At 44.3% G+C, this 16,867-nt stretch overlaps 2 protein-coding genes across 8 annotated transcripts; one reads left to right on the forward strand and one right to left on the reverse strand.

Moving 5' to 3' along the window:
- The first annotated feature begins 1,278 nt into the window (after nt 1-1,278).
- E(Pc) (Enhancer of Polycomb) lies at nt 1,279-14,513 on the forward strand. 7 transcript variants are annotated; one of them, XM_070209522.1, is made up of 11 exons: nt 1,279-1,478; nt 2,654-3,926; nt 4,030-4,165; nt 4,231-4,469; nt 4,531-4,685; nt 4,755-4,922; nt 5,253-5,443; nt 5,501-5,886; nt 6,607-6,740; nt 6,813-10,324; nt 12,301-14,513. In XM_070209522.1, the coding sequence occupies exons 2-11, from the start codon at nt 3,774-3,776 to the stop codon at nt 13,638-13,640; spliced, it is 6,414 nt and encodes a 2,137-aa protein (XP_070065623.1). In that variant the 5' UTR covers nt 1,279-1,478; nt 2,654-3,773; the 3' UTR covers nt 13,641-14,513. The 7 variants fall into 7 exon arrangements, with proteins under 7 accessions (XP_070065623.1, XP_032292690.1, XP_070065627.1 ...); XM_032436799.2 differs by having other exon boundaries at nt 1,279-1,465; XM_070209526.1 differs by having other exon boundaries at nt 1,279-1,465; nt 12,319-14,513.
- LOC6625390 (translationally-controlled tumor protein homolog) lies at nt 10,791-11,621 on the reverse strand. The gene has a single exon (XM_002050099.4). It carries the CDS (start codon nt 11,446-11,448, stop codon nt 10,930-10,932), a length of 519 nt encoding a protein of 172 aa, XP_002050135.1. The 5' UTR covers nt 11,449-11,621; the 3' UTR covers nt 10,791-10,929.
- Nucleotides 14,514-16,867: the final 2,354 nt, after the last annotated feature.

Genomic DNA, 16,867 nt, shown 5'->3' on the forward strand with positions numbered 1-16,867 from the left:
TCAGAGTTGTTTTTATATTTTGTTTTTTACATATTATGTTATGTTATTATTAAAGTACCTTAACAGCGATTAAAAGCAACTTAAGAAAGACGGTTGCGGCAAACTTGACGAAATATTTATTACATTTTACAAATAAAGCGCAAATCATGTGATCTTTCTCGTTTTCATTGGGGATGATTTAGCTTCCTAAAATAAATATACGGCCCGGGATGTCTATCTTCTGGGACGGAACAGGACCATTTTGTTATATTAATCAATAATGTTTATTATCAATCAATCAATAGCATTCACTAGCTGACAGAAGCTGTTTGCTATCAGGCCTAAGGACATTCGCTTCCCAATGAGTGCTTGACAAAAGCTTATTGCCTCTCTGCTACGGTTCATGCAAATCAAAGCTAAGTGATACAGTACTGCGATATGGACTGCTTGCAGCAGCAAGCAGACATTTTCATGGAGGCTATTTTTCCTTACAGTCTGATGTGGCTATCATGGCTATTGATTTAGCTAAACTAAGCCAATATACTCAATTAGTAGAATGTTAACCTAACGTGTCGCTACAACTCCAGTGCTCTGAATGTATCATAATAGGCAACTTGGCAGCACTGTCTATTTGCTTCAGAAAAATTCACTCAATCAAATTCAATACATTATTTTTAATTTTATTGGCAGCACTTTGGATTCTTTAAAATACATACATTGGTTTGTTAACCTTACAACTTACTGAAATGCTGAAATGGGCAACACTGTCAAATTGTCCAAATAATTTTATGGGTATTATTTGTAATTTCATAAACATTTTCCCATTCGTCTATTAGGTTTATTGGCAGCACTACGCTAACGATCTTTGTCGCTTTGACACAATATTACAGTTAAGGGTGCCACCAAGCGAAATAACTAAAATTTAAACAAAAATTAAAACTTAAGTCAACGCGGGCTTGAAATGATCGGAAACGATATCGTCATATTTCGTTAAGTATTTCGTCAACTAAAAATCAAAGTAATCGATTGAATCGTTTTAATCGATATATCGTTAAACTGCTGTTGGTCTCATCACTAGACCGCTGGTAAATGCTGTCCGCTGGCCATACAAATTAATAACAAATTTTGAACAAATGCAGTGGTTACATATGCTCCTGTTGTATGCATTAAATGTAGAATTAAATTCTGAAATTTTCAGCGCAAACCCCATTCAAATTCGTCAAATGCAACACAATCTAAGCTACCCAAAATAATTTCTATAGCATTACGACAAGCGTTCAACTCCGAAAACACTTTAGTATCAATTCGTGATGGCCGCCCGCCATTAAGTAAAAACGTGTCCGCAGAAGAAAAACAATTTCAAACGTTTTTGTTGACGAAACTGTCAAAATATTGCTTGTTTCGCTGCGGAAAACAAAAATACAGTGGAAGCACATGATTTCCACACAATTCCGACTTGTCAAAGTCAATAAAAGTGCAAAAGAATGTGCGTGAAAAATGTAAATCGATTTTTTTGTTTGTGAAAAAAAACTTTTCGCTGCTCTTGCCTCTTTTTCGAATGCAGCTCGCTAGAGGGCGGTATTAGTACACGCTTCGGAGTCGCAGAGTTCTATGCCGTGCTATCAGATCACAACGCCGTTGTTCGCTCCGCCGATAACTTTTGTTTTTCTGTGCACCAGGCTAATAAATAACAAACTAATTTAATTGTAGTGCCAAATTATTTTTTCTGCATGTATTTAATGATTAGTTTTAATGCTATGTAGATAATATATGTTATCGTTGCGCTATAGCCGATTTTAAAGAACGCCGATGTTGCAAACAAACAATTCGCGGCCTGGAAATGCTACGCGCCGTCGTTTGTCTTCGGCTCTGGCCGCCATTACTGCTTCCAGCAAAACCACGCTATACGCAAAATTCGTGAAATTTGTGTAAATTTTTTTACGAATTATCAACAAAATTGTGCGTGCAGGTGTGTGAAAAGCGCGGTAAAGTGTGCTAAAAAATAATTAAAACGGTATAAAAAATACCGCTGCTGGAATATATTAGTGTTTTGGCAAATAATTGCAAAAAACAAAACCCACATGAAGTGCTACGTTTTTTTCGTCGTATTTTGCAGATAGGCTTCGTGTTTTTTCTTCGTGCAATTCGCCGCGTTTGTTTGGGCGAAATCGCCGCGTGTGTGTTTGTTTATGCCGCCTTTTTTACGCTCGCATCGGCGGCGCGGCTTTTCTGCTTCTATCTTCTCGCGTTCCCTATGATTTTGCATTTTTCGAGTGTTTTATACACAACTACAACTCTTTTTATTATTCATTTCACACACTGAAACATTTGCGGGTTTCAGAATGAAAATGATTCATTCGTTTTGTCAACAACAAGAAATTGACGATCTCATGTTCTCAAGAGCGTCAGACAATAACAAAATTATGCGTGCATGTCTGTGAGTGTTTTGCGTAGGAGTATTTGTATATCTATATATTGTTATTAGCGTGTGTGTGTGTGTGTGTGTGTGTGTTGTGCAGTTGCAAATGAAAACACGGCTCAAAATAAAATTCCCGCGCGCGCTTCAATTTGTTATATCGGTTTAGTTTGCGTCTGTGTTAGTGTGGGTGCGCTTGTGTGCGTCTCGTGTGTACGTGTGGTTTGTTTACTTATTCGATTTGTTGTTGTTTTGCAGATTTTTATCAGCTGCAGCAACTAACAGAACAGGAATACCAAGAACAGCAACAAGAACGCAACAAAACGCAACTGGAAGTCAATAATACCAACAAACAAACATTATTAAGAATAAAGATGAACTGAAATGTGCAAATTTGATCAACGTAATTATGCCAATTCACATAATTTTTTCGATTTCAACGTGAAAAATGTCGTCGACACAATTGCTGCACTCGTTATTGTTGTTGCTACCACTGCGTTGTCGTCGTAATTGCAATAAACTAATCTCTTTGGCCCTGTTGTTGCTCTCAGCGCTGTTCGCATACAACGAGCAACGACAGCAGCAGACGGCAGCAGAGGCAGCGGACGACGACGGCAGCAGCAGCAGCAGCAGCAACAGCAGCAGCAGCAGCAGAGGAAGCGGCCCAGCAGCAGCAACAGCAGCAACAACAACAAGAACTAAGCCAACAGTTACGTTGGACACGCCTTTGTATACAGCAGTAGCGACTGCAGCAGCCGTGGTCAAGCGGCGTTCCAACAAAAAAGCCGCCAGCAGCATCCAGAGCCGGGACGTGGGTACGGGCACGGAAACGGGCACAGGGGCTGCGTATATTAGCTGGCACAGCAGCCATTGCCACCGCAGCCCCGGTGCTCATACGGAGGCACAAGCACAGGCACAGGCAGAGCAGACGGTGCTGCGTCCAGCAACAAATAAGACTCGCTCGGCGTTAGCGTTGACGTCGTTACATAAGCTTAAGAGCAGCATATCTCCTCCATCCATAGACGCTTCAATTTCGAGGCTAACAATAGCAAAAGTAGCTGCAGCAAAAACAAGAACAACGAATCTGTTGAAGGGCTCCTGTAAAGAAGCAGCAACAGACGCAGGCGAAACTGTAGGAATCTGCTGTAGGAATCCGCCGTTGCCACTGATCGTTGCAGGATCAGCCATTGGCAGTTGCCATTGCATAGCATCGATAGCAACTTAAGAGCCACTATCACCATCATCCACAACAACAAACAGATAAATAATCAGACAACATTAGCAACAACAAACAATTCCACACACTTAGCAGCAAAACGTTCCATACAACAACCAACACACAACATCAAACAACAACAGCCACAGCCACAGCCACAAAATGTCGAAACTATCGTTTAGGGCACGTCACTTGGATCCGTCCAAGCAGATGCCCATCTACTTGGCGGAGGAGCTGCCCGATTTGCCAGAGTATTCGGCCATCAATCGTGCTGTTCCACAAATGCCTAGCGGCATGGAAAAAGAGGAAGAGTCGGTGAGTTATTCAAGTCGGTGGCGCATGCTTTGCTTGCAAACATACTATCCAAATATAAATGGCAATTGAATTGATTTGCTAATGAATATTTACACATTCACAGGAGCATCATCTGCAGCGCGCCATTTGCACTGGACTTATCATACCCACGCCCGAGGTTCTGCAAACGGATCAGCCGTTCTATGATGCCTATTATCCGCCGGACTACAAAATGCCCCGCCAAATGATACACATGCAGCGTAATTACTCATTAACTGTCCAAATTGCCATCGTTTAGTTATCAATTTCAATTGACGCCTTATAGCCCTGGGCTTGGACACGGAGGTGCCGGACTATGACATGGACAGCGCGGACGATGACTGGCTGAACCAACAGCAGCGCCTGCAGCTAACCGAGCTGAGATTCGAACAAATGATGGATCGGCTGGAAAAGAGCTCCGGGCAAACGGTCGTTACACTTAACGAGGCCAAAACGTTGCTGAACCAGGACGACGAGACTAGCATATCAGTGTACGACTATTGGCTAAACAAGCGCCTCAAGATGGTACGATCTTAAAATGCTGAAGACAGTTCCTTTTACCGATTACCAATGTCTTCTTTTGCAGCAACATCCGCTGATACTTACCGTCAAGACGGAGAGCCGACCGGGGGCCAGCTCCAATAATCCCTACCTGGCGTTTCGACGGCGCACTGAGAAAATGCAAACACGAAAGAATCGCAAAAACGACGAAGCCTCCTACGAGAAAATGCTTAAGCTGCGGTAATAATCAGGAAGCATCTGTTTGTATGTTCATTCGATTAGCATTTCTCCCTTTGTGAAACGTTACAGACGCGACCTGCAACGCGCCACAACTATACTGGAGATGGTGCGGCGGCGTGAGGAGACAAAGCGTGATCACCTCAAGATGACGGTCAATATATTTGAGAAACGCGTTGAAATGCGCGACTTCAACGGTGCAGTCTACTCGGAGCTCAATGCCCAATACAAGAACTCGAGGTATGTGTCATTGCGATGGGACACCATTGACAACATCCCAAATCATTTGGCTGTTCATTCATTATTAGTAACAATTTGTGAAGAACATAATTAATGTCAATCATTAGTTAAAAGTTAGTCAGAATAGCCTTATTTGCCATGACTTAATTCTGACGAAAGCATCCATTAATTTCAATTGAAAGTGGGTAGTTTCAATACTCATAATTGAATTGCGGAAGAGAATAGTAAAGCAAAATATTAATGTTATAGTATCTATTGTTATAGTATCTGCTGTAAATTGATATAAATAGGTTGTATCACTTTTCAATAACCTGTCTCATCATTTTTCAGACCCGTGTACAATTCTTTGTATACGAATCAATACTCACAAGGCGCCACGGCAGCTGGCACAACAGCTACGGGTGCTCTGATGGCCAGCGGTGGGGTGCTGACTCCGGGCATTTTGGCAGCGGGAAGCAACAGCAACACGGGAGTCTATGCGCAGGCGTCGCAGTACCTGAACACATCGAGTCTGACAATGGGTAAGTACAGTGTGCAAGCGTGCAGAATCAGTTTTTATTATGTTAATACATTTGCAGAGGGCATCAGTGCTGGCAGTGGCAACGGGAGCAGCAGTCGAAAGGAGAAGCGGCCGTACAAGAAGCGCAAACACAAACTTCCGCGGGAGAAGCAACTGCAGCAGCAGCAACATCAGCAGCAGCAACAACAACAGCAGCAGCAACAACAGTATTTGCCAGGCCTGGGCCTGGCGTCGTCAGCTTCGGGCGTTTCGCCTGCGCATCTGTCCCATCTGCATCACCTGCATCGCCAGAGCGCTTCACCGGCGGCCAACGAGTCGATTGTGGACAGCGAGGAGGAGGACTACCTCGGTGTCGGCGCCCAAAATGGCAACAAGCTGGGTTCCGAGAGCGAAGAGGAGGCGCCGTTTGCATTTAGACGCAGACCGCGGTGTAACTACCTGCGGGTAAGCATACATACCATGTTTTTATCGAACCTTTGGCGTATCCCTGCTCTCAGCCAGCCTTGGCTTAGTTGGCTGTTGGTTCGAAAAACATATATACATTGTAGCGTTTGCAGTAATAACCTTGCTTAATGTTAAGCTCGATTTTGACTTACCTGCGGGAGGTATACATGCTAGTCGCAGAATTCGACTGCTCTGGCAAAACGTCGTTCCGTGTCTTGTACATCATCCGTTTGTTCGCTTTCGAAAGAGTCCTGCGTTTCCATAAGATACACAGTGCCAGTATTATCTTGTTATGGGTTGAGTACGTGATACGGGCTAATACAATTCTGATTAATATGTCATGTATCGATAAGTGCAAACTCTTATTTACCTATGAAACCTCTATATATTTGTTTGGTAAATTTTTGCACAACGACTTAAGTACTTGAAATCTAAAGCGGCTTAATAGATAAGTCCAAATATCACAGCTTACGCACCCGGCCGATTATCTCGTAGCTCACCTTTTTAGCCCATAGCGCGCTCTGTAAGGAATAGGCGCTAATACAGGCGGCTAGTTGAGTTAATCGTTACACAAATAAAGGTTCTTAAACCTTAAGCCAAGGATATGCAAATTCTAACACAAGTTTTTTATATATACTGTGCTGCTTCATACCTGCTGCCGAAATGACGATACCTTATGCAAATACGTAATACTTATTTCCTGTTCCTTCTACTTTACAGACGCGTGGAGCTGACGAAGGCCGCTGGCCTTGGGAATCGCCCCCTGAGCACGCTGAGGAGGAGGCGCCGCCAGGTGCGGCCGTTGGGGCTGAGGCTAAATACCGCTATACGCTAACATCGATCAACTATTTCAGGTGCGTAATACGCTTGTGATTATGTTTTATTATATTTAAGTTAACAAATGGCTAATATTTCTAATTTTATAGGCCACGCTGTATAGGCTTTGCACGCCGGCGTCTGGGGCGCGGCGGACGCGTGCTGCTTGACCGGGCCAGTAGCCGTTATGATGACCTGTGGTCACAGTTCGACTATACGGTGATGGACAGCGTGGTGAAGAGCGACAAGCCTCTGAAGCACCAGCATAAACAGCAACTGTCCAAGCCCAGCTCCCCGCCCACCGTAGTTGATCTGCCTACTTGCAAGGACTCAACCGCGGACGCCAGTGAGGCACCCGAGGCGTCGCTCCCGAAAGTTGAGCCGGCCAGTGAGCAGGTGCTGCCCAAAGAGGAGGAAGACGACGAGGCAGAGGATGAGCTGTGCACCGAGGATGAGAACGTCTCACGCCTAAGCGTCTACAGCTCAGCGGTGACGCTGGAGCAAAGTCCCTACGAGATGCGCATGAAGCGTCGCCGGTTGCATCGCAAGAAACAGCAACTGCGCGAACTCAATGCCGCAAAGCGTCTCAAGAGCGCAGCCATTGAAAGCGAAGACGGCGTGAGCATGGATGATGGCATGCCACGGCTGCGTCCACTGCCCAGGGCGTATTTGCAACGCTTGGCGCAGGCGCTGCATTCGTCTCAAATGCAGGCGGAAGCGTCGACGGATGCGCATGCTGTGAGTTTGGAGAAGCAGCCTCAGCAAGAGCTGGAGCTGAAGCAGGAGAACTGCGATGAGCTAATAGAGCAGTCACGCCACGCTAATCATCAGCACCACCGTTCCAATAATAATAACAACAACAACAACACCGTGTTTAATAACAACAACAATAGTAGTAGTAGTAGTAGTAATATGAATAAGAATGTTAGCATTAGCGAAAAATTCAATGTGATAAAAGTGGAGGAAGCGGATGCGGATGCGGACGGAGATGATGGGACAACTCTGAATGAGCAGCCGGTGGCCTCTACCTCGGCAGCGGCAGCTGCGGCACGCGCAGCCGAAGCGGCAGCTGCAGCAACAACAACAACAACAACAACTGCAATTGGTTCTGCAAATGCAACAGTCGAGGACGTAGCAAGGACGATAAAGCGCGAACTGATCGATGCAGATGACTCCAATGAGCCGTTGAGCAGCATACGCACAGCGGCGTCCATGCAAAACCAGCAGCAGCAGCAGCAGCAGGAATTGATGGACGACGATGAGGCCGAAGATGATGTAAATCTGGCACAGCTTAGCAGCATAATACGGCACACAGCGGTCAAAAAGGAGCTGCAGGCCCAACAGCAGCAACAGCAGAAAAGGCAGAAGCAGGAGGAGAAACAACAGCAGGAGAGCCAGACACGTTGTTTCAACCAGATGCCCGATGTCATACGCCTGCACAACAAGCAACTGTACATTGATGCTGGGGGAGATGCGACCGCGGCGCCCACGGAGGACGACAACGAGTCGTATGACTATATGGGCGGTTTGTCGCCCACGTCTAGCCAGCGGCTAGACATCTGCAATGAGCTGCTGTCGGAGATCAGGCGCGACTGGCTGCACTTCCGGCCGAAGACGCCCACGGACGAGTTGTCGGACAGCAACCCAGGGGACGAGGGCAGCGGCAACGGCAAAGTTTGCGACAGCGCAGTCGTGGACTGGACACAGGATACGCCCATTAGCCTCGAGTTTGGTCTTTTGGGCAAGTGCAGCGAAAACGACGACGATGCCGCAACCGACGCGCACTTCATGAGCAGCGCCTTCAAGTACACGGATCTCGATGCGGATGCGCAACTGCTGCAGACTGCTTACGGGCTGGACTACGCGCGCGACAGCAGCAACAGAAGTCCTGACAACACTAACGGCGACTGTTCTGACTCTGGCTCAGGCTCGTGTTCCGGTTCTGCGCTGGAATTCAATCTCAGCGGCGGTGATTCACTCAACGACATCAACAATCTGTTGGGCGATGAGCATATGCTGGTCAACATATTGCAGGAGTGCAGCACAGATGACCCCAAGGCGCTCAATCAGGCTACCAGCTTCTGGAACGGCATTCTTGACGGCGAAGCGGCTGTCGACGAGGTCGAGAACGCCGACAATCTGCTCGACTGCAAAACGGCGCCCGTCTCCGATTTGAAGCGTACTGCGCGCAGTCGTGCTCACGAGCGAGGCCCACCTGCGCCGCTGGGCAGTTCCAGTTTCACAACGGCCGAACGCCAGTCGTCCTTCTTTTGCCAGGCACCGCCCGTCAAGCAAGAGCCGCCGCCAACATTGCCAGACACCGTGCCGTCGGAGATCACATTGCCCATTAAGCTGGAGCCAGCGGAAGCAACGCCCACACCGCCGACGCTGCTGGCACAAGCATCGGCAATTACCTTAACGACACCTACAACTCCCGCCAATGTAGCGCCAGCAGTTCCAGCTTCTGCTCCAGCTCCTGCAGTGCCACCACCAACAACGACGCCAGCGCCCACACCAGCGCCAGCGCCATTAGCTGCCAGCACTGCAGCGCCGCATCTGCTTAACATACCCGCCCAAATCACAACGCAGCATCAACAACAACAACAGCAACAGCAGCAGCAGCAGCAACTGCCTCAGCAGCCGAAGCCTACACAGGTAGCTGTGACGCAGCAGCTGCTGAATCAGTTTGCGGCCAGCGCAGCGCCAGCTGGCACACAGCTGATCGCAAGGACAGAGTTCGTGAGCAGCGGCACGGCGGTGGGTGACATTGTCACCATAACTCCACATACGGGCAGCAGTCCGTTGCCGACACTGCCTACCTTGACGCCGCAGCAGCAACAGCTGCAGCATCAGCTGGCGCAGGCGCAGCTACGCAATGTGACCGTGCAGCAAAGACAGGCGACACCCCAGCAGCAGCAGCAGCAGCAGCAGCAGCAGCAGGTGGTGCAGCAACAGCAACAGCCCCAACAACAACAACAACAGCTGCTGTTCCAAATGCAGCGAGAGATTGGCGGCTCGCCGGCCGTAATCTCTTCGCAGAGCATTGTGACTTCGCGCAGCGGCAATCATATGATATACACGACCAGCAGCGGCGAGATTATGACTGCAGCGGCACAGGTGGGTGCCCAGAAGGTGACATATGCCATACAGAAGAGCAGCGGTGGGAGCAGCGCCTCCATTGGACCCAACACTGTCATCACGCTGTCCAACGTCAAGCTGCAGAACGATGACAGCTCTTCGTCCTCGTCGGCCAACTCGAGCGTTAATATCATCAACACCGCCAGCGGACAGCAGCTGGCTGTGCACAGCATTTCTGGCATTCAGCAGCAGCAGCAGCAGCTCCAGCAGCAGCAGACAACAACAAGTACGCCTCTGATCGTGGCCACGCCCACGCGCAACAACGCCCACCAGCAACAGCAGCAGCAGCAGCAGCAACTCGTCTCGCAACAGCAGCAGCAACAGCCAATTGTTTGGCGTCAGGTGAGTGGCACCAACACAGCGGTGGCCACAACGGCGGTGCTCTCGAGCACCACATCGGAGTCGCCAACGGCCGTGGGCAACAAGATTCTGTGGACGAGCCGCACCACACAAAAGCGGCAGCTAAACGGACCCGAAAACACAGGTGAGTCGTCAGCTCTCAATTGAAAGCGCAGTTCGATTATTTTAAACCCTTTTCGTAAAAAAAAAAACGCTAGAGAGTGCGGAAGCAGCATTGTGGAAAGTTGATGAGAGGGTGTTGAGATTTATGTGGAAAATAGCACACGAAAAGTAACAAAGGCAAAGGGCAGAGGAGTAGAGCAGAAGTGCAGAAAAGAGAGTTGAACCGAGCGGAATTCCTAGTTACAAAAATGTAGATATCAACAGCGGCTAGTTTTTGATTTATTCAAGCTGGGCTTGGTAGAAGCACAAGGAAGCCTTATTTTGTGAATAATGATGAAACGAAATCGATAAATCATATAGCATACTTATCGGGGGTATTAAAAAAAAAAAGTCTTTTAGTGCTTTGTGTTCGTGTGTGTTTCTTTAAGAATATCCAAACAATTGATTAATGCAATTAATGTATTTTCAATAATCCATTTATCGTTCGTTTCGTCAGAACGATTTTTATTTATTGTAACTCAAAATATCCTGATGGCTTGCTTATCAATTATGAATTATTTATAATTTTGCTTACATCGGAAAACAATTTGAAAACTATCATTTGGGAAGTATCGCCACAAATGTAGACTACAATTTCTCTTCTTGGAGACCGTGTTTGAAGAACATAAAAACTGGAACGCTCTCGCCATTTAGTTCGCGATACTCGCACATGGCGACCATGCCATCGACGTCCATTGACTCGCCTGTAAAGAATTGCAATTCCTTGAATCTGCCCAGAATATCCTTCATTGCCTTGTTCATGTTGGTTTTGAGCACGTCCACTTCGTTGGGTGCATTCTCCTGCAAATGCTCTAGCACCTTCTTCATATATTCCTTAAGGTAGAGAGTGAAAGACTTCTTGTCTGCGAAACCAAATGATTCCTGCAGACGATGGTTCAATATGACATCAACGCCACTTTCTACGGCTGATTCGGTGCCCTCATCGGCCTCCTCGGCCGATGGATTGGCACCAGCCAGCACAATATTGTCCTGATTACGACTGACCAGTTTTCCGTACACTTCGTAAATAACATCGTCGACCAAGTTCATTTTGTACGTGTCCGTGAACATCTCATCTCCGGTAAAGATATCCTTGTAGACTTTCATGATTGCGTTGGCCTGAAAGTCCTATATAATCGACTCAAGGATAGAATTTGTACTTGACTCGTAATATCAATAGCAAAGACAAAAATCAGTTATATCAACAGCGAAAAATGCGCTGTATAAATAAGATGAATTTTAGAATAATTTGTATTACATGTTATTTAAGGAACGACTTTTTTCATTATGTCTATTCCAAATATATTTGACATATATTACAAAGCTGACCAAAATTATAAATTCCGTTGATCGTTCAGTACTGATTTTACAGAGTGACATAATTGTTTTGCTAGACAACAAGGGAGTCTTTTTATTTTTTATTATATTATAGCTATAAGAGCTAATTAGTTACCACAGGTTTTTTTGAAATATCCACCTGCAAGTGTGGAATATTCGTGGAAAATTAGTAGTTTTATACCGTTCATTCGGTCTCAAACTTGTTTTAAGATATCTTCACTCTTGCGAAGCAACGTTTGTATGAATGAAAGTTATATTTTCAGCCTTATGCTTCTTATCAAAGCTCTACATAATCAAGGGAATCTTGTGATTCCCTTTACGGTGGTGAAATGTGCGGTGAATGTGTGAAAAAGGCTGTTTGGTGGTATAAAAAAGTGTATACGGGCATATGAATGACATCCTTAATGTATCGTTGTTGCCGTGTTAAGTTTATTTACATATTTACTTTTAAATAACATAAGACATAAACATGTATTTACATCTGCTGTTTATTTCTGGCGCAATATTTATGAGTGTTAAGAGAAATTATTTTTAATAGCTTTTATCGACTTTTTGTTGAGCTATCAAAGTTTGTTTTGGTGCAGTTTGCGACTGTTGATCGGCTTGTTACTAAAACTATAGTTTGTTTCGCTTTTGCAGATATTAACAAGCTGTTGTTGAATCGTAAGTTTTCGCAGCGCAAGGTGGGTCAGCAGGTGGCTCAGCAGCAGATCCAGCTAACGAAGCAGCAGCTGCAGCAGTTGGTGCAGCAGGACGATGAGCTGGTGGCTAGCGGAGCCGGCGAGCAGCTCACCCTGCAGGAGGGCGGCGATGCACTGCAACAACAACAGCATCTACAACAACAACAGCAGCAGCAGCAGCAGCAGCAACAACACCAGCAGCTGCAAAAGATCAGCAAGGTGATCAAAATGGCTCAGTTTCCGCTGCTAGTGTCGGACCTCAACTTGCAGCAGCAGACGGGTCAGCAGCAACAGCAGCAGAAGCCCAATTCGGCAGCGGCCATTGCGGCCAATCACAACTACAGTCTGCAGCCGGCAACGGCCATAATCACCTCGCAGGCGGCGCCGCAGCAGGCCAACAAGATCTTCCTGACGAGCAACAGCAGCGGCGGCAGCGGCGGCAACTTCACCATTGCCACGGCCAGCGAGCTGCAGGCAGCGGTGGCTGCCAGCAACGCGGGCCAGCAGAAGCTACACTACAAGGAGCTGCCCAATGCCAATGTCAAGCTGAACTTTGTGAGCAGCGCCACAACAGCGAATGCCGCCGATACGCTGGTCAGCCAGACATCGCAGCAGCTGGGCTCCACCACGGTCGTGTTGAACAAGACGGGCGCACCGCTGCCTGCCGGAATCCAACAGCATCAGCAGCAGCACCAGAAACTCAAGACGAGCGGTGGTCAGGTGCAGGTGCCGGTCTCAACGGGCGACAAACGCGTGCTCTACACCAGCCTGTTGAATGTGAAACCCTTGCAGAAGAACAACAGCGGCCAAATGCAGATGCAGCTCGGACCCGCCGGACTGCAGCAGGTGCTGCGCGGCCGTCTCAACAACTCGGCCATTCTGACGCGAACCCTGCCGCTGGGCACCACCGTTAACAGCACTGGCGGCGGCGGCGGAGTAGGCACTCCGACCACAATTCGACAGCTGGTCACCAGCAATGCCAACAATGTGGGCAATACGGACGGTATTGCCAAGGAGGTGGGCAAGGTGCACGTGACCGTCGAGCAGGTGATTGCCAATGCCAACAATGGCGGCGTTGTGCTGCCCACCAACACCAATAACAACAACAACAACAACAACAACAACAATAATAATAATAACAGCAACAGCAACAATAATAACAACAACAGCAGCAACAATGCGAATAGCAGCAACAACAACAACAACGGCAGCGGAACAGGAGGAAGCGGAGTGAATGCAACAACGGGCAATGTGAACGCAACGCCGACAATCAACAGATGAGACGCGGACACCAGCTAACATCCAATGGCAAGTGGAGGTTGTTGCACCCTGAATCTGCCCAGTGGCACCTCGCTCAGCCTGGCATCGGCGGGAGCTGCGCGTTCGAGTCCACTGATGGTGGCCCTGGGCCAGCTGTTGCAGCCGCCCCAGTGCTGCTGTGCGCTCTGCCTGGTCAAGCTGGGCAAACAGACGTCTGCCTAGATGGCAACTGCTATTGCTACAGCAGTTATATAAAATATATAGATTATATATATATATAGAATTTCATATGCATATATACAAAATGAAAAACCTACAAATATTCGATGTGAATATAAACGTGTGAGATCCGCCTTCTACTCCTCGAGATACGCCCCAAAGGTTTTCCAAATTATTGTAACATACGGCGGATCGGATGGCAAGGAATGCTGGTGGAGAGGAGCCGCGGCGGGCTGGGCGATATGATTTAGTAAATCTTATGATTATTATGTAATTTGTAATTCGTTTTGCTATAGTTGCTTTACTTGCATCCATACAGAACTAAACGAAGAGCAGCAATAAGAAACACTTGTGTATAAATCTATAATGAGAAGCCACCAATAACGAAAAACAAAAAACAAAAGTTCGCTTAATTTTAGATATGTGTGTAACGATTCAGGTCTTATTTTCAAGATCGCCTAACCCTAGAGCCTATATATAACTATATATATATATATATACCTCTATGTATATATGTATCTAAAATAGTAGCGCTCAGCCCCGCACTGGGCAAATCGAAGCAAACCAACCAAGCAGCCAGCCAAGCAAACCAACTAAACTAAACTAAACTATAAACTAATAATAATAAAAAAAAAAAAGAAGAAACTATAAACAACTCATTTGTTAAATAGCAAACTGTACATATTTGATAATAATTTTGAATGATAATGCTAATAAATATATTTTAAGTGATACAAAATAATGTTAGTTGGCATCTCAACACACACAAAGACACACACATACACACATGTATATATATATATATATTTAGTTTATATATATATATATATATATGTATATATAAACACAAACAAACACACACACACATGGACATTTGGCATGTTAGCTTTCAGCTCATGCCGTTTCAGAACCACGCGCTTTAGCAATGCTGCCACGCCCACTCGATTGGCGTTGGCAGCGTGCGTTAACAAAATAAAAGAAGAAGTTAAAATATATATATAGATATATACATACAAATATATATATATATATATATATATATATTTGAGGATGTAGTTGAAGGAGCAACATTTTTCAATGTACGTAAATTAAATTAACTTATGCTGTAACAAGAATTAAACTACATTTAGTTATTTTAACTATGAAATACAGAAGGAACGATGGAGAGTGAGAGAGACAGGAGAAGGGGGAGTTGCGAATTCGATAAAGATTTGAGAGATCGATTGGGCAAGAGTAAAATGTAAACACACACACCTACACACACACACACACACACACACATAGAGAACACTATTAATGTATGCTATAATTAATATTATTATTATTATTTTTATACAAGGTAATACTTTTAATTGTATCTGTAATTGTAACTGTAAAACGCAGAAGCAGAATTCAATGCTTGTGCATTCTGAAACGATCAGTAAATATTTTAAATCCAAAACCACATCCGAAAAATTATAATATAATATAATAATAATATAATATATAAATAAAATTACAATTAATATATGTAGTTGTACTTTCTTTAGTGTGTAAACTACTTAGCATTGTAAGTGTAAGCGATAATAAATGGAAACAAAATGCAAAACTTAAAAACAATTAATAAACAAAGCAAAACAACAACAACAACAACAACAAAAATACATAATTACGGCCGAAACACTTTTGAAATGTTTATTTATTTATTTTTGTTGTTAGCATTATTTGGATATTCATTTAATGTTTTGTTTGTTCTTTTTTTTTCAGTTTTTAACTTGAAACAAGAATAAACAGAAAAAGAAAAGAAAAAAGAATGAAGAGATTTGTGAAAAAGCTTTACACACTCAACTCAACCCCGACTTCCGCTATAGAAAACTTTGTCTAGATACTTGCATGGACACATAGATACATGCACGCACACATAGGCATCTGTAGTTGGTGTGTCTGGCAATGCATGTTTGTATATTGTACCTAATATAGCTTAACATAAACAATTATGAACTTAATATGCATAAATATATCGACGAACGTTTTAAGACTAATAATACTCAATACACGTACATAAATACTCAGACAAATCCACAAATCAGTTGCGGTTCCTTTTGGATATTTGGTTCTATTTGGATTATTTTGTGGGTTCGATTTGTTTCTACTCCATAAATCAAATGTGATGTGTATTTTATGATTTCAAATTTGCAACTACAATTACGGGTAAAATGCAAAAAAAGGGAAAAAAAAAAAACAAAAAAAAAAAAAAACATTGTCTATTGAACAAACAAATATAGGGAAGAAAATTGTATTTGAATATACTTATATATACTCACATACAGACACATACACACAGACTGTTTAAATTTTGATTGAACACGAATCAAATGAGAAAATAAGATTTAAAATAAATATATATATACATATATATATATATAAACATTTAGATTTGAACTCTCGTTGTTGCATGGTTTGTTTTTCGATTATTTTCAACAGTCGACAAATTGTATTATCGATCGTTATGTAAATCGATCAAAAAGCAAATAGCTTTGATCAGGCGCTCGTTTGTTGGTACGGGGTCTGCTTTTTTTTTTTCGTTTTGTTTTTTCCATTTCCATTTCGTCTAGTAGCTTACATACTCGTATTTGTAAATATGTATTTAAAATATATATATGTATACTATTTTTTATATGTACTTAATCGTTTTTTTAAACACTTCTTTTCTACACAATAAGCCAAAGATTCGCAAACTGAAACGATTCTGGCTGAAATATCGAATTGTAATTTTAACAATTATTTACAGCGAATAACAAATACACTCTCTCTCACACACAGACATACATGCAAAAAGCACAGTTGCAATTTGAATGCCTGCCACCCCAGATACCAGATCAAAATTTTCGAACTCCCGATTACTCCCAAACAATAAAGCTACTTGATAACGCTCTCTAATTAACGGATATGTAAAATTACCAAACGAGTATTAATAGCTTAAATATGCATATAGTCTCTGTATAAATCTTCAACTATTTACAAATTGGTAATCCATTTCAAATATGCAG

The sequence above is a fragment of the Drosophila virilis genome, chromosome 5 (genome assembly GCF_030788295.1).
Source record: "Drosophila virilis strain 15010-1051.87 chromosome 5, Dvir_AGI_RSII-ME, whole genome shotgun sequence".
In the NCBI taxonomy this organism is placed as follows: Eukaryota; Metazoa; Arthropoda; class Insecta; order Diptera; family Drosophilidae; genus Drosophila; species Drosophila virilis.